The 22539-nt window shown below is 36.0% G+C and overlaps 2 protein-coding genes across 2 annotated transcripts in view; both read right to left on the reverse strand.

The window, feature by feature from the left end:
• Positions 1 to 1204: 1204 nt before the first annotated feature.
• agpat5 (1-acylglycerol-3-phosphate O-acyltransferase 5 (lysophosphatidic acid acyltransferase, epsilon)) lies at positions 1205 to 11814 on the reverse strand. Its single transcript, XM_055030163.1, has 8 exons — positions 11013 to 11814; positions 9652 to 9721; positions 9461 to 9576; positions 9271 to 9360; positions 7361 to 7451; positions 6404 to 6565; positions 2789 to 2912; positions 1205 to 1608 (listed from the first exon to the last, which is right to left on the reverse strand). The coding sequence occupies exons 1-8, from the start codon at positions 11229 to 11231 to the stop codon at positions 1383 to 1385; spliced, it is 1098 nt and encodes a 365-aa protein (XP_054886138.1). The 5' UTR covers positions 11232 to 11814; the 3' UTR covers positions 1205 to 1382.
• Positions 11815 to 13818: 2004 nt separating this feature from the next.
• mcph1 (microcephalin 1) overlaps positions 13819 to 22539 on the reverse strand; it is a 34138-nt gene continuing 25417 nt past the window's right edge. The window contains exons 14-15 of the mRNA XM_055030129.1: positions 14426 to 14663; positions 13819 to 14334 (exon numbers count right to left, since the gene is read on the reverse strand). Coding sequence (XP_054886104.1) covers positions 14282 to 14334; positions 14426 to 14663 — 291 coding nt within the window. The 3' untranslated portion in view covers positions 13819 to 14281. The remainder of the gene's footprint in view (positions 14335 to 14425; positions 14664 to 22539) is intronic.

Raw genomic sequence — 22539 nt, forward strand, 5'->3', positions numbered from 1 at the left:
GAGTTTCCTGACGATGTTACAAGTCCGCTCTTGTCAGGATAAAAATGAGTATAAAATGGCTGACAAGGATTTTTTTTTTAAGGAAGGATTCTTCAAGTGAGGTATCAGAGCAACATGTAAAAACGATGCGATTGCTGTACTAAGATGAAGAAAACACAAAAAACTAACAACAGAGGAGGACAAAACTGCTTACAGACAAAGTGACAAGTAAACAATGGACAAACAGTGCTTTTCTTAATACAATAATGTGATAATACAAATGGCATTGAGTGCACCTGCAATACATACTGGTATCATGGCTTTGTCAGCATTTTGTTAGGTAGATACTTGCACATGAACTGTAAGGTGGAGTAATAAATGTTATGAAACTGGTTACTTTACTGAAATAAAAGAAAAAAGACAGAAGCAAATCTGAAGCTGCAAGTCTGAGCTAAAAACAAAACGCATAAAACACACAGAGACACTCTCCACACGACATTATGGCAAACACCAGCTTTTGGCAACGACTGACACTTTAAAGGTTTGAGTAATACTTTACACTGGTAGAACACATTTTGCATCGTCGGCGCACATTCCTCCATGCGAGCTCCGTGACAAAGAACTGTGCTCAGACACAATCCCGCAGATTGCATTCTCTGCTTCTTCACATTTGCATGAATAAATGTGAATTTAGCGCTACATTCGCAGTCATTAGACAAAATTTTAAAAAAAGGACGCCAGCGTGACTATTTCAGTATGGTAAACAATGCGGCTGGTGTCGTGTTCATGGAGACCCACGGGGAGAGCTGTGCGTTATTTTGTTCTGCCAGGGTAAAAACATCACTGTGTGTGATAAAAGTGCATATTCCTCAAGATATGGGACTTGGCTTAAAAGTATTACAACTGGTATTGATTAGTCAGTGCACTTCATTTATGAGTTGTTTTTTGTTGTTTAGGTAACTAGCTCACTTGGCTTTTAAAAAATAACATGATCTTTATATATTGCCAAAGATTGATGGAAAAACTGCATGCAAGAATGCTAATTTGGCAAAAAAATCTAATAATATAAGGATATTTTTCTATTTAAATTTAGAGAAATGTATGATGTTGCAATAAATCTGTTATATATATATATATATATATATATATATATATATATATATATATATATATATATATATATATATTATATATACATATATATATATATATATATATTTTTTTTTTTTACATAAAGGTTCAAGTATTTCTCAGTGTCTCCGGTCAACAGCTGGACAGTCAAACACTCTTGGATCTCATCAGGTGCGGCTCTGCATCTGAAACACGCTGAGCGTTTCTGCGATAGAGGAAAGGAGCACCTCTTTCCGCGTGTCTCGCCATGGCAGTCGTCTCCCCTGCAGCTGTTAGGGAGAAATGTTCACCCAGAGCCAGCCCAGCAGCGTCCCATAAACCCAGGTTCTCACGTAAAGTTTTCTGCCGTTCTCCGTCAGCAGCATTGGCAGTGTTAGCCCTCCCAGAATTAGCGCAGAGGGAAGGGACTTGGAGAGGTTCAGCGGAGAGATTTTGCCCTCGCCGGGGAATCTGCACTTTTTATCCAGATCCTCTGACTCGTAGAAATTTGTCAACATCCTTTAAGGAAAGAAGAGAAAAAGAAAGACGTACTGGTCTCTTAGGGGGAGTTCATGCTGTCGGAGAAGTGCAAGAGGGAATGAAAATAAACTGCAAAGTGAAGGGAACTGGGCTGAACCAGCAGTTACAGCACAAACACAGGTCAGGCTTTTCTGTTGCTGAGCTGGCAGTGAAATCAATTATTTTACTCCAATAAAACGACTGCCTTTACTTCTTAAATGAAATAAACTTAATTTTTTTCAACAACATGGGAAGCTTTAATAACATGTTCAGCTTAATTCAAAAAATATTATAAAAGGAAGTTTATTTTTTTAATGCAAAAATTTTTATGTTTCAAGTTAAAAAAAAAAAGAGTAATGGTTCTATTTGTGACATAAGAAATCAGCTTTTAAAGGTAATGCTCCATTTTAATTTAGCATCAGTTTAACAGCATTTCAGTTCAGTCATAATCCAAGAGACTTGAATAGAGATTGGATTTCCAGAATGACTGGAAGTTGTTCTGAAGATCTGAGCTTCAGTGCACTGGTTACATATTCATATATTAGAGTGGCCTAGTTAAAGTCCAGACCTAAATCTGATTGAGAATCTGTTCGAAAGTTGATGTTCACAGACTGTCTCTACCCAATCTGGCTGAACTGTTTGCTTTGCAGAAAAGAACAAGAAAAAAAAAAAACGTGTAAATCTGACAAACACAATACTTTTAGTTTTAAATGCAATGAGAAATGATTCAACAATGTATTGAATTAATAGAATAACAAGGTTAAGGTCAACATATTATACTATTTATTTATTATTTGCATATACAATGTTTCTTCACTACAATTATGGCCTATTTTGTGTTGTTCCCATTCATAAAATGTCCCATCCCACTAATATACCCAAATCCTTTTTTTGTCAAAAGTAAATTTTTTTTTAAAATGATCTTTTAGGAATAAAAAGGGGGTGATTTTTTTTCTTTACAAAGTCTTAAGCCATTATCTTAGAAAGGTGACAACATGGGGATTTGTGGCAAAACCTAATTATAAAGTGTAGAATTCAAAAGATCTAAAGTTAGACTTTCAAAATAAAGTAGCATTTCTCTTCCACATACAGTTAAAGCTTGGTTCTTCAAAAAAATAATATAAAGAAATAAATCACTCATACTTCACAAGGACTGGTCTGCATTTCAACACACACTCACCGGTCCTTCATTTCGAATCGCTTGTGCATCCACCTGCGGAAAAGCTCGGGCTCTAATGGGATTCCCTTGATGTCCACGCGGTCGAAGTGGATGTGGATGCGGGGACATTCCTTGCATAGGAATTCTGTCAAACATAAAAAATAAAAAGGGGCTAAACAAAAACAGGAAGTCCCTTTCACCAAAGAGGCACGTACAGCGAGCTCTTAAAATCGGCGGAGGGTGACAGTGATGGAGTGGAGCTGCTGGGATGTGGAGCTGAAACAATCTGCAGCCTGAGGAGAGGAAGAGCAGCAAACAAGGCTGAGATCATGTAAAGCGCAAATATCTTGATTAGTTCATTGGCTTAATCTTTACAATCCATTTTTAATAATACAGTGCAAAATATTTATACATTTCCAACATGAAGCCTCCAGCCAAATTCCTTGCCCGGTCGATCAGTGGCAAAACAAAAGTCAGAGTGCCTGAGAAGGTCATACATAAAAGCGTAACCAAGCGTTAAGGCTCAAGGCTACACGTGTATTCCCCTGAGAACCTCAGGTTCCTGTTTCCACAACATGCAATATTATCAGGAAATGTGCCGCCGAAGGCCAAAAGAGGAAACGTGATCGAAGACCACAGCGACACGCTGCAGCTATAACACCAGCTGCTCACATTTACACCAGCCTTCAGACACAACATACGGCAGCTTAACGATTATCCATAACTCAGTGAGATACAGAGGCTCCGGAGGAGCAACAAAGAATTGAACTAAAAACATGATATGGAGAAAATGCCAGAGACGGCAGCGCTGGCTCCGTTAGAGCAAAGAAATCTCCACAACTTAAACAACAACTACATGGAACAGAAGAAGGAAATCAATTCTCTACTCTGGATAACCAAACATCACCTCATAATCTAAATAACATTTATGCACTTTAATAAATAAAGTATCCATCACTAGAAGTAATAAGTACTTCATTGGAACATTTTTAATGAAAAAAATCAATTGATTTCTTCAGTAACATGTATTTTTAACAAAATTAATTAAGAAAAGATTCTATCTTCTGCTATGATAACCAAACCTATCTGTTGTTTAACTTTTAATTGACAGAGTTGGAATAATAAAGTTTCTTTGTAGTGAAACGTTTAATCAGCAGGTTTTCACTATAATACGAGCTTCAAGAACCCACAGCAGATATAAGGGATAAAAAGACTAAATTTGTTAACTAAGGTTCCCTGGAGACCCAAGATGTCATGACTGTGCATTATTCTCCAACAGTCAGCTTTATTAAACTGTCTTTACCGTCATGCACACAGTTCTTGGCCTTAACTTAGACTTATTAGACCACACTTGCTTGTTGCAGTTCCAGTAGATTTAAACATATATCTACTGTTTTGTCTATAGATAAGGGCAAGTATATGTGATGTCTGGGTTTTCCTTCTGGACTCGTTTTTCTTACGAACTGATCTCAGATAAGTGGGAGACAATAAAGGACAGATGAGTAACTATAGTCACGTTCTGTGAGATTTTTCCATGTGACATGATACTACTGTAATGACAGGGCTGTTTACTTTACGGCTTTTTGAAACCAGCCAATAAATGTGAAGTGTGTTGGAGTAGTGAGTAGTAAACACCTCCTAAAGGTCTAAAACTAATAAAAGTTAAGCGGAAAACACAAATCAAGACTTTGGCTCATAAAGACAGCGACTCTAGAGTCACATGTGGACAATTTCCTGTTACAAGCTTTTAACGGACGTCAGGAGAAGGCACAAAAATCAATTGATCTATTGTGTTACTCACTAAGCAACATCATCTGAGCAACAACCGTGAAACACGTGCTTTGTGTAAAATAATTGAAATGTAGTTAAAAAAAAAGACAACAAAAAACACACACACGCATTCAGTCCAAGGAGAAACTTGCATATCTGAAATGATTGATCGACTATTGAAATAATCGTCAACTACTTTAGAAATTGATTGTCAACAAAGAACATTATATTTAGAGGAGCAAATAATCCAAAACTGTACAAAAATAATATTTTCTATTTAGAACTCCTCAAGTGGGATAGTTTCAGCTTCACTCAAAAGAAATTTTGTTTTTAAAAAAATGTATAATGTTTATAATAAAAGTACTTTATTTCGCATTTTTAATGTAGTCATTTCTCATATTGTATAAAAAGGCTTAAATAAAAATTAAGCCTTTTTATAAAGGTGTCAATCTTTTTATCTGAATAATCATCAGAATAATCAAATATCTGCAGCCCTAACCTCATGTCTTTGGCTATTTTACATAATTTACTCTAGCATTTTACAAATCTAAAAGCTCACATTGTAATCTTTAAAATTATTTAATTATAGAAAAACAAGACCTCGAGAAGGAAACCAACTGGTACTTAATGGTTTAAAGTCGAGGTTTAAATTTGTAGTTTTGAAGTTTACAGATCAACAGTAAAAGTTCAATTTTAATCCAATCATCTAAATTAATATTTTGTTTTTTGAGAGTCTAACCTGAGCCTTCACAGTGAGTTTAGAGAGCAGCGGTTGTGGCGTGGACGCAGGCGTGGGTCACTTCCACGAACGCCACTAAAGTCACCTTCACCGCATGAGGCCAGGAAGTGCGTGATGAGAGGAATGCTTTTCTATTCTCTGCCTTGTTTGTGAGAAACATCCACGTTTATTCCTGACTGTAACTGGATGTTTTTCTCCTGTTGTTGTTTTTTATTCTAAATTTCCAACAGTGTTTGTCAAAGAACAAGGAACAAACAACAATAATCAGAGACTCCAAAAACACGAGAGTCACGCAGCTTACAGGAAGGCAGGGCTGTTAAAAGGTGATGTTTGATGTGTGATTAATTACCAGGAAGGCTGAACATAGCAATATTTGTGCAGACTTGAGTTGCCTTGAAAAGACTACCTGTAACCCTAGTTTTATTTTTAAGAGAAAAAATAGCTAATAAATATTCATTTATCTAATAGTAGCTATTAAATATTGATTCATTAGCTATTTTTCCTCTTTTAAAAATAAAACTAAGGCTACAGGTAGACTTCTCAGTGCAACTTCAGTTGAAACAAATATATAAAATAAGGCTTCAGAATAAAAAAATAAACAATTTCCCTCTCATCTAGACTTCTTTTTTATACTTTTGTAATTTCTACAAGAGTTGCTCTAAACCTTTTGAGTAAATTTAATATGTAAAAGATCAACAGCCTGTTTGGAGAATGCCAGAATGCCTTTCATATGTTAGTGCACAAATTGGAGAAATGTTTATTCTTTATCGATCAAAATATTATCTTTTAATTTACAGATCCACAAAATTAATAGAAAACTGAAATTATATTTGTATATTTGAAGGAGAAGTACTGACATGGCACAAAAGTGAATATTTTAGTGTGATATAATGTGATAATGACTAGGGATATATGCTGCAATGCATCTTGTAGGTTTTTCATTTTCTGTTGGAATCAAAACTCGATTCCTATCAGAAAAATTGCAAAAAAAAAAATTTCTTTGTCAGATGTGATAGCTCTTGGGACAAAAACTAATTATCTGATAAAAACAATTAAAAAAAAAGTCTAATAAAATGATTTAATGTCTATCTAAATTCTTTGAACATGCCATGTGGTTGCAGAAGTACCTGCCATCGAAGGTGCTGGTTTTCTCTGACCGGAGTCGTCCAGCGTTCCCTCATAAGCTACTGTGACGTCATATACGGCATCCAGACTGTCATTCATGATCTCAATGGCGAGGTGCGACGCCTTCACCCTGGGTGTGAGAGTGTGCTTCAGAACAGTCAGCCCTGCAAAAAAAGTAAATAAAAAAAGCAACAGCTGGAATAAATTCAACAGCTGCACAAATATGAAGCAGCTCACATCTGCTTAAACTAAATTAGCATGAAAAAGTTAATAATTATTCATGTTTTAGTACACGAGGCCAGTTGAAATGAACTGAGCAACACTGCATTAGATTTTTACAAGTAATTGCATTTGCTGGTGGCTCTTATGATGCCAAAGTGCAGCCTGGCTTCATGTTGTTTGGAGATTCGGTGGCGATTAAGCCTATCTCCAGGCCACAGCTCTGAATATCACCTTCCCCTTTAATCCACATAAATCGCTTGGGAGGGATGGCATGTGCTCATCAGTTTATCTGCTGAGTGAGGCATTAGTGAGCAGAGAATGGTCCCACATTGACCAAGGACTAACTAATTGTGGTGACTGACTGATCGTCTATGTGTCTTCAATTTTGGTAATCCTGAGGGAGCTAAAACAAGAAATACTTAGTCTAATTTACAGACAAAAAGCAAGATTTTGTTTCTTTTTATACTGTGTATATAAATGTCTATTTTAACTTTATTTGAGCTGGTTTTTACAGTCAGAAATGTTCTATTTTCTAAACATAAAAAAGTATTATAAATAACATATAACTTCAAGATCTAGGGGTTTTCTAAATTTACTCATGGATACGGCAGCTACCTGCAAGGTCACCACGGGTTGCTTAACATAACTAACTCAGCTGTTTTCCAGATGTTTGTAGTGAAACAGTGTGCATGCAGTCTGCACAGCTGCAGCGAGAGGCTGCTGAATCCTGCCCCCACCTTCTCTCTCAGCAAACTCCTGACTGGCAGTGATAACATTCTTCAGCTCTGGATTATACCGAGTTCCTTCGGGGAAAATGACAAGGTACATCTGTGGGGAGAAAAAAAGAAAAATAAACATTCAGACGGAGGTGATACTGAGTAAATCGAAGTTTTTTAAAAAATGGGCAGGATTTATTAACAAGTAAACTGATTTTGCAAGGTAAAAGGAATCTCCTGACAAACAGAGTTAAATCCTTTAAGCCAGATCATTTTTCAGGATTCTAACTGAAAAATATCAATTGAAATTTATTTAATTTAATTTTTGCTTTTAATACCAAAAAAGACATCACACATTTGTTTGTTCTTCTATTTAAAAAAAAATCAAGAGAATAAAGTTTTTTTCCTTCCATTAGGGGCTAATTAAACTCATTAAATAAAAGTAATCTGAATGGCATCTTTAATCACAGGTTATTGGCAAAGTTTCCCAGCGTCATTGTTACATTGCAGATTTTTTTCTTTGTGAACACAAGTTTCACAACAGAGCTTTCATTGTACTAATTTGGCTCTAAAAAAGGGTTTCATGTAAGAAACAATGAAACAAAACACCTGTTTTTGTTACCTTAGAGAACTTCAAGACAATCTGAAAATGTTCTGTAATAGAAACCATACCTCCTAGTGAATAAATACCAACAGTAAAACCAATTCATATGATTATTCTATTTAATAATGTAATCAGTTATGCCTTTTGATTTTACAGTGCTGTGAAAAAGCAAAATCCTCTTACAGGTTCTGTTTTTGCCACCTCCTTCAGATCAAACATACATAGATAACCTGAGTAAATATAATAGTCTTCATTATAATCAATCAAGCCACACTATATAGTAATTACTGCCAGATCTACAGAATTAAGAGATCATATAAATAGAACATGTGGCATGACCTTAAAAAGGTCATTCATGCTAAAAAAACAAAAACAAAAACAAATGGCTGAATTACAAGCATTTTGCAAAGACGAGTGGTCAAACTTCCTGCACAGCGCTGAAAACTCACTGCAAGTTATTACAAGCACTTGATTACAGTTGCTGCTGCTATAGGTGAACCAACCAGTTATTAGATTTAGGGAGAGGTCACTTTTCTTCACACTGGGCCATGTAGGTTTAGATTTTTTTTTCTCCCTAAAAATTGCACACCTTAATTTAAAAATTGCATTTTGTGTTCATTTGTTGTCTTTGACTAATGTTGAACTTGCTTTGAGGTTCTGAAACACTCAAACATAACAAACATGCAAAAAAAAAAAAGAGGATATAAGAAAGCAGGCAAACGCTTTTTCACACAGCTGAATCTATTTCTGTTTGCTTGATGATCTGAAACATGTAAATGTGACAAAAATAAAAAGACATGAAATGTGTAAACAGGTCAGCTTTCTGTCACAGCAGTGTATGTTTAAGAACAAGTAAACTGAACTGTAACTGTGTCAATATGAAAAGGTCCCCGCAATGTTAGCGGTATTTAGATTGCACAGCTGCACACACCATAATCTCTGAGTCAAATCCAAAAAACATGATTACAAACAAACCCTGCAACTCAATCTGCACTGCTTCTCACATCAGTGAAACTTCATATGGGTGCTCTAAATTTTAACATAAAGACTAAAAGTTAATAATAAAAAGTTTTTACACACATATATTCACTCAATCAACTAAAAACAAAAAAATGTTGGGGACTTACTAGCAGAAAATTTCAAATGATTGAAATAATAAAAAGGTGTTTTCAGATTCCAATGTCACTATCTCATTGAAGCAGAATGTGTTGGAATTAAAACAGATGCTGAAATTTAAAAAAAGGCAACGACACAAAGTAGAGATGTTGATTTCACTAACTGTTTGCTGTGGTCTAGTCATTTTTTTCCCCCAGAGCTGCGTACTTACTGGAGCTCCACATCGAGTCTGACTGAGAAGCTTCCTCTTCATGGCCTTTTCATTAAACTTTGCACTTCTTCTCACAAAGATCCCCCCATGCTAAAAGGAAAAGCAAACAAAATATAGCAAAGAGTAAGACAATAAAAAAAAAAGGGGGATTTTTTTTAGATTATGATTGACTTCTTAATGGCAGGATCACCTGTGAAAAATACCAGCCGTACAACGGGAGCCACTTGAGTCCATCTTTTAGGACGTATCTGATGTGACCGATGGCATTCTGTCTGATGGCCAGCATGTCGGCGATAATCCAGTCAGCTAAAAAGATAGACAGAAAACAACCTTTAATAGACATTTCTATGTAATTACAGTTTGAAGCTGTATATACAATACCTGTGCATTGATGATTAGAAAGGTAGATGACGTTCTCTTTGTTCTTTGGTATATCTCCATATATAATAATCTGAAGAAAGAGAGAAAACATTTTTTAAAAACAGGTCAAAAAGTAGATGGTGAAAATATTTCACACCAAGGTAACAAGTTCGTGTTTTAGATTGCTCTTCAATCTAAAACATGATTGAAGGAACGCTTCAATCATGTTGAAGCGTTCCAACATGATTGAAGCGTGTTGGAACGCTTTCGAACGTTCCAACACGTTCGAAAGCGTGTTGGAACGCTTTCGAACAGATTTGTAAAATCACCTGAAGCATGTTCGCCTTGGAGTAAAAATCACAACAAAAATACTTTAATAAGTAACTTTTAATTTCAGTACATTTATTTATCCAGCCAGATTAAGCAATTAAGCAAACTGTCGTGTTTTTGGATTGTGGGAGGAGGGAACTGGAGTACCCAGAGAAAACCCATGAAGGCATGGGAAAAACAAGGCCACGTAGAAAGACTCCAGCCTAGGATTAGAACAGCTTCTCAAAAGAAATATGAGATGATGCTATTAATGGTAAACATTGCAATAACAATATCAGGTATGATATATGCCTGTATTCTTTCTTTGCTTTCTCATCTGTGCTCCAATCACTCTATGACCTTCAGCATTTTGAGCAATGTCATTAGAGTCCAGTGTGAGCACCTGCTGCCATAAGACTCAATAATTACATTAACATGCATATTAAAAACACCTGACATGTATAAGACAACAATCATTAAACACTGAAAAGTTCTTTGCAAATGAATATTGCGCACACTGATATTAATATTGTTTTTTCCCTCAAACTCAGAAAAAGTGCTCAAAGTAACAAATTAGATTTTTCAAAGTCTTGCTAGATTATACTACTGCAATTAAAGGTTAATTTTATTTTACAGAATTTGACCAAACAAATGAGAGCAGAGTCTAAAGAAACTTAGTCAAGGATTAGCTTCCAACCTATTCTACAGATTTCAACACTGTGGGAGTTTATATTGAGCACTCTAATCTTATCAAATACTCCTGCATCCAATATTGTACTTTCATAGTATGCACAAAGATTTTTATGGCGGCTTCTTTATCATGATTTGTCTACATACTCCCCTCTGTGCAAGGTGTGGCAAGAAGGCACCAGAGAAAAATGTGGACTTTCTTTCCATCCAACTGGTTCATCAGGATTGCTTTTATAAACTTGGTCAACTCCTTTCACCTTATCTACTGAATCCATTTCACGAGGCTTCAAGAAGTTGCACAAATGCAATGTTTTCATGAGAAACAGGCCTTCAGAACTAGACATCAGTTCAGTTTTATGCACACAAAGTGAAGGTTCACTCACCTCAACCCCTGTATAGTTTTCAAAGAAGAACAGGACCATGCTCTGGTAAATGCAGTACAGTCGGTCGTCTAGTTTATGGTAAACCCTCGCTGGTAAGACGGTGGAAAGCAACCGCCAAACGCCCCATGACAGCAGATATGCCGGGGCTGTACCCAGCATGATGGTGGCAGGAAACCAGTACCGCAGCGAGTATGTGTGCACAACCAGAGAGAGCAGCATGGTGGCACCTCTTTTACAAGTCCCTGAAGTCGGCTGTTGGACCAGCACCACACACCGTGATTATATTACAATGTACCCTATCTGTACCACTGCACACCTGGCCTACTTTCAGCACACCTGCCCCGAGAGGTCAGCATAGGAAAGTGAGAAAGCTGCAGAAGGAGGCAAAAAAAAAGAAAAAAAAAATGGACCCAGTTTGCAAACTCAGCTTAAGCTGCAGCACCGGAATAAGAAAACAACATTAAGTTACAGAGATGATCTCAACATGTTAGAAACATCCATGGAAACGAGAACAGTTTTAACTCCGAACTGTACAAGTTAAGTAAAAAAAAATAAATAAAAAAAGCGCTAGCCGATAATAAAACGAGTCAGGCTAAAGTAGAAGTTTTCTCCTTTCCTCTAAACTGCCTCTTCTAACGCTGGAAGGAGCACGAAATCCAAAGAAAAAGTCAAATTAGTTGCTAAAAAGAAAAAAAAATACTCTATTTCCTGCCTCAGTTCATTTTTATCCGGCTCCTAGCTTACAGCAGCAAATGTCACACACGCCTCCCTACGTCACGACGCGTAAGAGCAGTGAGGAAGTTGATTGGCTAAGTGATGCAATAGAAGGCGGCGAAGGAGCAGCTTTAGTATGGCAAGCAATTGTAACACATCATTTTTAGATGTAAAAATTCCTTTCCTTAAAGGTATAGTGCCTGTCTATTGAAATAATGTTTAAGATTAGGAGCAATGAGTATATCTTACGTGGAGTAGAAAACTTTATTTACGTCTTAAATAAATAGAGAAGCTAACAGCCAGTCAGGGAGTAAGAAAGCCAGGAAGTTTGTTTTGAGTGCCATGATTTCTACTTGTAGAAGTTTGAATATTTATACAAATTTTTGTTCCGTCAAAGCAGAGGGTGTACATTTGGTGGTTCTCCATGCTCAATATTAAGAAGGAAAGTAAAAGGTTTGATGAGCTGCAGCTTTTATTTATTTAAATAAATATCATTTTAGTTTTTGTCTTTCAGTGCCTTGTTTTGAATGTCTGTCACTCAGTCCTGGTGTCACCCCTCAAATAAAACCAGGATCATAGTTTGAAAAAAAAATTTATAACATTATTTTTGACATAATGAACACTAACTTTTGCAGAGTTTTTCTTTTTATCATCAAATCAATATTTTTTGGTGTGCAAGCACTTGGAAAAAATATTGTGTTATCTTACAAAATAAATCATTGGAATAAAGATTATTTTATTTCCTTAATCAAACCTTCTGAATGTGTTGTGGTTTACTGCATGAGTTGGGTGGTAATTTATAGAACAATTGATAATTATTTACATAGGAAATTAAGAAAAAAGGCCACCAGGAATATCAGTAGACTTGTTGAAACAGAGGATATATAATGCATTTCCAGCCAGGGTAACTAATAGAAAAGTAAAACAGCATAATAAATTAATAAGTAATATAGTTGATATAATAATGAGTATAAAGTATTTGCTTCACAATTATACCAGCTATAGTGATTGGAAACACTATATATGCTCTGATCTCAGTAAATATTTTACAGGAGTGAAATCCAGCCTTGAGAATGGAGTTGTGTTAATACTGCATAAGTCTGCTTTGGTTTTGGATTCTCTCATACTAATATTATGAGCAATGCAATATCCAAAACACAAATAAAAATTTAATTTCAAGGACTCTGCATCTAACATATCAACAGAAACTATGCTAAAGCTAAGAAAAATTTAATTTCATTTGTAAAGCTGAATAGTTCTGATGTATTCTTAGAGGAGTTATGGACGTCTACTTTGAAGAGGTTATTAAATGGTAACTTTGCTTACCGTAAGGGCACATCTGATTTAATAATACAGGTCCTGGCTGCAACCTAACATTCTTGCTCAGACCAGCTCAATCAGAGGGATATTCACCTCAGAATAAATGTGCTTAAAGCTCTATAAAATACTACATTTTTGTACACAAGAGATTTATTATCTGGAGTCTTATTTGGACTTCAAGTTGAGGGGGCACAAATAAGAGGTGTTGCAGGTTATATGGAGAATTATGCTATTCAAAAGTAACATAAAATATCAAGTAAACATTTAAGAAATGATTGGAAACAAAAAACAGACTTCTTTGTTTTCTGTCATTTGAATTGGTGGTATTTCTTGTGAAAAGAAGTTTATAGCAATCAAAGCATCTTTACGTTATCTATAAAGAAAAGGTTAAGTTGACCGCATCGCTTTATCCTAAGACCTTGAGAGACAGCACATTCAGATAAAAAGTCTCAATGTCTGAAGTCAAATAAACATTGAATCCCACCTTGATAAAGATGCACATTGACCTAGTGTGTAGGAAGATTCTATCTTAGCTGACAATACATGAACTCTTGTCACATATTCAGGGTTTTCTGTGCTTTCCGTGAAGCACACAAATCGATCATCTCTTGTTTAAAATTCCATCTAAAACTCAAAGTCAACCAAAGCAATAATTTTTCTGTCAAAAGAATAATCAAGGTCAACAAAATCTATCAAACTAGAGGGCATCAGAACCATACCAATGACCAGTGATCCTGATTGAAAACCTTATTTACTGAAAATAAAACCCAAATACCATATTAAAAAAAGAAGTATTTATTAAAAATGACATCACAACACATTTTTATCAGGATAAAGAATTTTCTCATGAACTGGCTAAGCAAGTCTTTCTAAAGTCACATTATCTAATATCCAAACAGCCTGTAGTGGTTTCTACTTAATGTAGGCACATGTAAATGGCAAGGGACCAACATACATCCTGCAAAGGCAGTTTGTCAGGCTTCACAGTAACATAAACAAGAGCAGAATTGATGCTGCTGCTGAGTCGTAAACGTTTTCCATAACAACCATAAAGCTTCTGAAAATCAATATATTTGATTGGATTTATATGAACTATATGAAGATACTTACAAACCATGAAACCGAGACAGAAAAGAGAAGATCAGAGGTTTGCTGGCGCTTGTTGAGTGATCAGTCACAGCAGGCGCTCAGAAAAATTAATGATAATGAACAAACCCCCGAACAATTAGTCCCCATTATTCCAAGTTATAGTTGTCAAAAGGTAGGATCTTCAGATTGGTTATGCTATCTGAAAAAGAACAAAGCAAAACAAGAGAAACACATTGAAATCCTGAAACAGTAATTTAGCTTTTATCACAGACATTAGAGGACTGTCTTACCCAGAACCCACTGCTCTGACAGGATCCTGCTTCCCTCTGGCCTCCTGCCACTGTACTTCCCTATGCAGATACCTGCCTGCCGAACCGTTTTGCAGGCTGTGCCTCCACACAGCTCGATCAGCTCCACCAGACTCTGAGTGGGCGGCTGGGAGCGCTGAGACACAAACATGGGTGGCTGGTCTTGGAAGAGGTCCTGCTGGTGCTCTCCTGCAGACAGGTGCCTCTGGAGACGACAGATCTACGGGAGAAACAGGCAATTGAACTCTGAACTCCACCTGGTGATTAAATTACCAATTTCCAGATATGCAGATGATGCACAACTTTATGTTGGTGGTGACACTATGCTATTGAATATCCTTCTTAACTCTATCCTAAACAAACACACTGCTCATAGTTTCCTGAAATGAACACAAAGACACTTTGAACATAAGTTTTCTTGTCCACGCTCATCAATAGTTATGAAGAACCTTGATTTTTTTTTTTGTTTATTTTTAAAAATTAGGCTTCTGCAAATTTCAGGAAGATTTTAATACCTTTATGAGCGACAATTACGATCAACATTACCAAAGTTTACCTAATTTACTAAATTCAAACGCCAACAGCACAAGCCGTTGCATAACAACAACAAAAAAAAAAAACAGATTTTAGCCAACTCCAAACATCCCTGTCCTCAAGCCAAGACTCATTAATGTCCAGTTTTCCTTGAAGAAGGAGCCAATGTTCCTTCTTCAAGGAACATTGAAGAATGTTCCTTGTATGTTTATTGCTTAAACATACAAGAAAGGAATGTTGGCAGCACTCAACATGGTAATAAGTGCTGCCAACATCTTTTGTATTCTTCGACAAAATTGTACCTCAACACAATTCCGCCTTGGAGGTCCAGAGGCAGCTGCTCTGACTTTGTTGCCTGGTTTCTGCTCTGCTCTATCGAGAAGTGTGCTCCATTAAAAACCATGCGCAGCATATTTGATCTATAATAGATGGACTCCAGTTAAATTGCAAAAGCATCTCCAGGATGACTAGAGGAAATAAGATGCGCCTGAGTTTAATTTCAGATGTCAAATCAAAGTGTGTGAACACTTGTGTAACTGTGACGTTTAGATGTTTTATACTTTTACAATAATGTCTGAAAGCATGGTTTCTTTTTATGTTATTATAGAAACTGAGACATACAACACAAACAAACAATACTTCTGCAACACTTATTTTGTGACGTGACAGGAGAAAAACACAGGTGTTACTGACAATTTTAACAATGGTTCACTTATACTCCAGGGCTCCTGTAAATCACACTGTGTTGCTGGCTCAGTGTGAGCCAGCAACACAGTCCCAGGAGTGTGAAACTGATAGAGATAAACCTTTTTAATAACGCCAACCCAAGTCATATTCTGTGTTGCATAAAAAAACGTGAAGCATCAGAGATGCCCCACAGTTCATTAAATGTGTTGAGTTAATCAAATCATCAGTTATTTCTCACTGTGGCTTACAGACTATGGCTTATGAAAATGTTTTCAGTATAAAACGTCTATGAACATGATTTATGTTGAACTGTATTGCTCAAACAAAATCAGAATGAGGCTGCCAAGGGAAGTACAGCAGAGAGAAAATAAGCTACTATATCCAGAATCACTGGGGTCATAAGAAAACTCATTTACAGCACACGCTACTCAATACTCTACCCTTTCAGACACAGGTGATGCTAATCTTTAATTTTATGAGCATGACTGGGCAATAATGTTGTGAAAAGGTATTTGGCCTCTGAAGATTTCTTCTGTTTTTACTTACAATCTCCAGATAATCAAACAAGTCCTATTATTAGACACAGACAATCCTAGCTTATATGAATAAGGATGTTTTTCTTTAATAATTTTATGCTTGACATAATAGCACTCCCATTTACCATAATGCCTTGTTTCTCATCTCACCAGTCTACAGAATTTTCCCCAAAGATTCTGTGGATAATCAAGATATTTTATGGTTAATCTGAAAAGGGCTTTCTGGTCAACAGTGATTTTCAAATTAGAACCCCTCCGGATACCATTTTCATTCAATGTTTTGATCCTACAGGCCACAGAGTAATTAGGGTTTAGTGTAGCTGTTTAAAGTGAACTCACATTTCCACAAGAGTTTTATAATTCAGTGTTAAGTCATGACGTTAAACTGGCAGACAATTCCTTTTTTAAATAAGGCCAAATATGTTTGGATCACTTTAAAATGTGACCTGCACTTTTTCCAAGTAATACAGATATGTTCTTTTAATTAAAGATCATCATAAACTTTTGAAAAATTAAGAGAACACCAATAGCCTTCTGTTTACTTGCATTATATTGGTGCAAATTATATTTGTATAGCCACATATATATGTGGCTACACAAATAGTTAAATTAAAACCTGTATTCAAATCGTGAGAGGTAATTGGGCAGCCTCCTTTGAGCTATTTAATTGCTGCAGTACTCCCACTGGCCTGAAGGTGGCTGCTGGAGCTACACCAAAGGGCTTTTCAAGCTTTAAAATCCTCACACACTGTAAAACAGTTCATTCATGATGTCAAAGGAAAACTTACTGCTTAATGAAAACTCAACACCAGAACACCGCAGTGGTAGCGATTGGAGATAAACATTTGTATGCAAATTATGAATCTTAACTTCTTTACAATCTATGAAAGTTTTAAGTTTGTAACACTAATTAATCCAGTTGAGGTATTTCTGCGACCCGGTCCTAAATGACAGCTCAGCCGGGTCCTGCCAGACTAAACAGGAGCTCTTTGAGGGTCTGTTTGTTCTCAGACTTGCTGAGTGACAAGCTTGGCTCTAAGTAAGGCCTGCTCCATATTCAACATGGGTCAGTTAACAAACTGAAGGGGACAATCTACAGCATTCTAAGTCAAACAGCTGGAAAGAAAGTTACAGAGTTCTGATGTTGTTAGTTTTACCTCATGTCAAGAAATCGGGGGTTACCAAGGCATTTTAGGGTACAAAGAATGACAGTGCAATTAAGTATCACTTAAAACCGGAGGGAAAACATATCTTGTTTTTATATATATATTATATATATATATATATATATATATATATATATATATATATATATATATATATATATGTAAAGGCCAACACTCAATAGACAGCAATTGTGTTATAATGTTTCCAACAAAGAAAGCCCTGAAATTAAAAAAAGGCTTTAACCTTTACAGGAACACTGTCTTCTTTTCCTATAAATGACCATCAAAGCCTGAATGTTGTTCACTATTAATTTAATCAAACACACCATTTCAGGAAACCTCTCAGTGACATTTACTTGCTTTGCTGTATTCAAAGGCAGTTTAGATTTGCATAAATTTCATTTTATAACTGGCTTCCAGTTGTATTAAAATTAACTTATAAATTCAGCTGAATGTTAAAAATGCCACTTAATTTCTCATGCACTAAAGTTCCTAATTATAGTGAAAAAGAACCAACAGTAATGCTGGCATATTTAACATAAGACTATACACCAATCAGCAAAGGCATTTAAAATCAGTGAATGCATTACAATGTAGTGACAGAAGAAAAATCCTGGGTGTTTGTATTCATGTGGATGCCACTTTGACCTGTACCGCCAACCCCCCATGACTACGGCACTCCCCGATGATGGTGGTCTCCCCACAGCAGGACAATGAGGCCAATCAAGCCACAGAAATGCCAACAAAGACCTCAAGGCTTTGATCAGTCTAAAAGACTCAACAGATTCTCATCTGACCAAGTAACAGTGGGATAAACCAAAACAATCCATATTCATAGTGGCCCCACATCAAACCCGATGGGTCTGCTACCCACATCCCTACTTTCAGTGAGTGTACTTAATTACAGCAAGAGTGATTAGTTAGATATGGTAGAACTAAGTGGGAGAAGCAGAATATGTGATTATGCTGTCATAAAGTGACAGTTTAATCAGTTCAGGACAAATGAAAAAGCCTGAATCCTTTCATATTTTTGGCTAGTAAATGTAGCAGAGGCAGCATTCAAATTGTTGCTTTACAAATGATCAATAACCTCATGAGCAAACCATTGCGATTTTTTAGGTTGAGAAATCATAGAGGGAAATTATTATGTAATATTCTTCATGTGGTGTGTTTTTCACTTTCAGTCAAACCACATCCAATAATATTGACTCCCTTTTAGCTCTGCTTTTTGTTTTGATGGTGGCTAAAAGATTCCCTGTTTTCACCAAGTAATGGTCTTAAGTATCCTTTTCCTGTTTGCTTCTGAGTTGTTAGGCTAAAATGGGTTTATGGAGGATTATTTTTCAGCTGGCAATGAATGATTTAAACAGCTGCAGATCATTTATTTGCCTTTTTCTTCTTAGTTTTGGGTACAAAAAGAGGGGTCATTTGCTGTGAAATATTTAAAACTGACCATGGAACATTTTACAACTTTCTTGGTACTTGCTTTCACAAACAAAATGCCAAAGTAATTATCAATAAACTACTCTTAGTTTGTTGTAATGGATTGCTGTTGTAATGCCAGTAAATAGCATGTAGGTTACTTGGTTGTTTTGAACCACACAGAACCACATCATAGAAAATACGGTGTAATGTTGAATGTTTGCTAAAAAGATTGATCTTATTTAATTAAAATATGAGATTTGAGTATTTAGATTTTGTATGTTCAATGGAAGTAGGTCAGAAATTAATTTCACCCTTTCACTAATTCATACGTCCATTGCAATCCTTTCTAGCTTCATTTGGATCTCCAGTAATTCATCATGACATTGTAATATTTTAACATGGTTTATTATTTGTTATAAATTCTGGAAATAATTTTTTTAATGAAAATGTCGCATATTTAATTGATTTCAACCATGTTGTATTGTCTTAGAATTTGTATTAATCTCCATTTCCGTTTGTTTTGATTCTGGTCCCCTTTTAGGCATCTTATAAAATATGCCTAACGAGAAAAGACTTCAATTTCTTGTGCTGTGTGAATACTACAAGCTGAATGCATACACATTATTTAAAGGAGGTGAAATGAAGCAGAACCCCGTACAACCATTTCAGCCCTACCACAAAGATTCTGATTCAACTGGTTGCACAAGGCTTTGATGAATGCAGATATGCAGGTTTTATAGTCTTGCTGTCAGAAGTGAGGACACAGCAGTAAGTTAAAAACTGATTCTTGTGTCTTTTTTGTAAACCCGACCTGATTTTTAAATGGAGGATATATATTTTTTCTATTCTCAAGAAACTTATTTGTAAGACACACTATGAGAAAGATATTTTCTTACATTTTAATTAAATCCAACAGAATTATTTCATTAATCCAAAAAGTGAGATTAAATACATTTTACGTATACATTGTAAATATGTATTTAGAGGTATGGCACAAGGAAGAACTTGTTGTGGAAAACAGGAGTTTAGCTTAGCAGTACAATTAGTAATGTCATCAGCTTGAGGCAAGAAAAGCTTTGTTTAATCAAAACTATGACGTTTAAACTGTGTCTTCTAAGGAAAACTATTAGGTGACAGCTATGTCTTCTGGCATAGTTAAAATATGAATAATGTTGCTAGCTAAAAGTTTTAAGAGAACAAGATGCTTTACTCATTTGAACTACTGAAGTCGTTCATCTCCTAAGGAAGACATAGTTTTAACAAAATAAAATATTTAAAAAAAGTATTAATCAATGGCTATCAGGCACTGAAAAAGCTATATGTTTTGATATTTGAAAGGCTGAAGAAGCACATGGATTACAGAGGTAAAACTGTATGAAGAAAGTGAAGAGATGAAGGTTCCTAATTGCCTCCTGCTGGTAACTAGTATCCATTGGCAGTCATATTGTATTGTTCTCTTACTGCTGACATAGAATACTGAAAACAAAAATACCACTGTGAATAAGTGTATAAATGCCAACCCCTGCCGGGCACGAACTGATGCATGGTGAGTACAAAATGTGCCATGCCATTTGTTTTTGGAAAGAAGTAAAAGTAACAAATGGAAAAAAATAACCAGGGACAAAATGACAACTGGTCCAGAGGCAAACTCAACCCTGATGGTAAACAATGAGCTGAAGAACTCAGAAACTCAAATTCACTGCATGACTGTTACTGTTTTAGAAATGGCATCCTAACAAATTTTACTGCAACGTATCAATATTTCCTTTAGGCTCCTAAAATTAACAGATCTCTTCTTCACATTGAAAACTCCACCTCCTTACGTCAGCAGACCAGTCGATATGTCTGCTGCCATATTACAGTAACATTAATCTTGCTGGGCACAGCAAGTCAGCAGGCGGACAGCCTGCGCTGCCTTGTAACCATGCAAGGATGAATTGATCTCAACATTCCCCATGTAGTGAAATGCAGTGTTTGCTTGACAGTTCAGCAGATGTTCCCTGTGCTCACAGCATGAGGAAACAGTCTGGTGTGTGGTATGCATAGGATGTGGCCCAGTGATAAATTCAGTGAATGAATGGCCCCTTGAGGTAATGCTGTTAAAATGAATAACTGTTCCTGTTCCCTGCCTCCCTTGTGCCGTCAAAAACCATAAAGCAAAAAAAGTGGTGCAAATGAACGTCCCATGACAGTGACTCAGCCAGAACACCTGAACAAAGTTGGTGTTTTTAAAATGACGACAAGTCCTTCCTCTTTAGTAATGCCCCTTAAATATGTTGCATTTCCCTCATACAGTCAGGGTTACATCAGCTCACTTCCTACAATTCTGCAGAGAGCCAGTCCGAGACTTTCCTGTCAAAGAATGATTTATGTCAAAGAATGATTTATGCCGTAGTTGACACTGAAAGGTGGCTAAATTGAACTAATATTTGCATACATCATACGGAATACAGAGGGAATTATGCATTAAGCTGTTTTCTTCTTGAAAAATGTTTGGGCCATAAAAAATGTTGCAGAGGACAATTCATAGGCATCTTTCATGATAACCAACAGGTAGTAAAGTAACCTACCGTGACATATTGCTGGGAAACAGTGTTGTAATGCTGTATTTAATTTACAGAACAGATCATTTTGGAGCATGTCTGAAACAATTAAGACCACTTTGCTGTAAAGCCTTTTTAAAAAATTTCCACAAAGATCAAATTAAAGTTAGAAACTTCCCAACACATTGTTTCTATGCTAAGAGAAAAGAGACCAACTTTCTCAAATATTAAAATAGTCACTTCAGCACTGTTCTCCTGTGATGAACAGTGCTCCTTTGGGCTCCTAAAATTAAAAGGAGCCCAAAATGTAAGTGTAAAACCACTTATATTTTCACAAAGATGGCAGAAATGTAGCAAATTACATTTTTGTCAGAATTCACCAAAAGATTACTTCAGGTAGCAGCAGCAGCTGAAACACATTTCACAAGTTGCTACATATTCAGTTTTTACATTTGACAGAACCTAGTTGGGTTTTATTATTCACATGACACACAAATCACAAAAAGACACGAGATTCAAGTTGGCTTCTGATTTCTCAGAGGTAAAGGCTTATTTTTTCTCTTTTTTTTTTGGCATTTGGTCAAACTCAGGTCAGATCAATTTAACGATCCTTAAAACGGACTTGCCAAATTTGGGAGTGTTTATTCTATCTTACAATCCTTTATGGTACAGAGAGTCAATTTTGAACACTATTCTCAGTGTCGAATGAAAATGCAAACAGCTGTTTCATTAAAAGCTCTCTTCTGTACTGAGGTTTAGTCATACTGGGTAAATAGAATCCTGTCCACAATAATTAAACCAGTCCGGAGCAGAGACGTTAAATCAGAGGATTGAGCTTCTTTTTTAGTTTCCCCAACTTGTGGAGTTCCTCTGGGATTTAACTTTGGCACTTTGCTCTTCATTCGATATTTGAGAGGTTTTGAGCTCATTTTAGAAAATATAATATCTTGTCACATTGCGTCGTGGATGATATCCAGGTCTTCATGCAAATTAAATGTACCGGTAGTAAAAATCTAAAAATCCACTGGAAACATCACTGAAGTGACATAAGAACTTGCCTAAAGTCGAACGATCATTTAAACTGTTCAGTACAGACATGCTGTATGTTTCATTTTAATTTTTAAAATCTGTTTATGTATGACAGTTTAGAAGATACACTTTTTAGCTCATAGATGTCGCACGATTTTAGCTCGACTGTGAAAAAC

The sequence above is a fragment of the Poeciliopsis prolifica genome, unplaced genomic scaffold (assembly GCF_027474105.1).
Source record: "Poeciliopsis prolifica strain line A6 unplaced genomic scaffold, Auburn_PproV2 SCAFFOLD005, whole genome shotgun sequence".
In the NCBI taxonomy this organism is placed as follows: domain Eukaryota; kingdom Metazoa; phylum Chordata; class Actinopteri; order Cyprinodontiformes; family Poeciliidae; genus Poeciliopsis; species Poeciliopsis prolifica.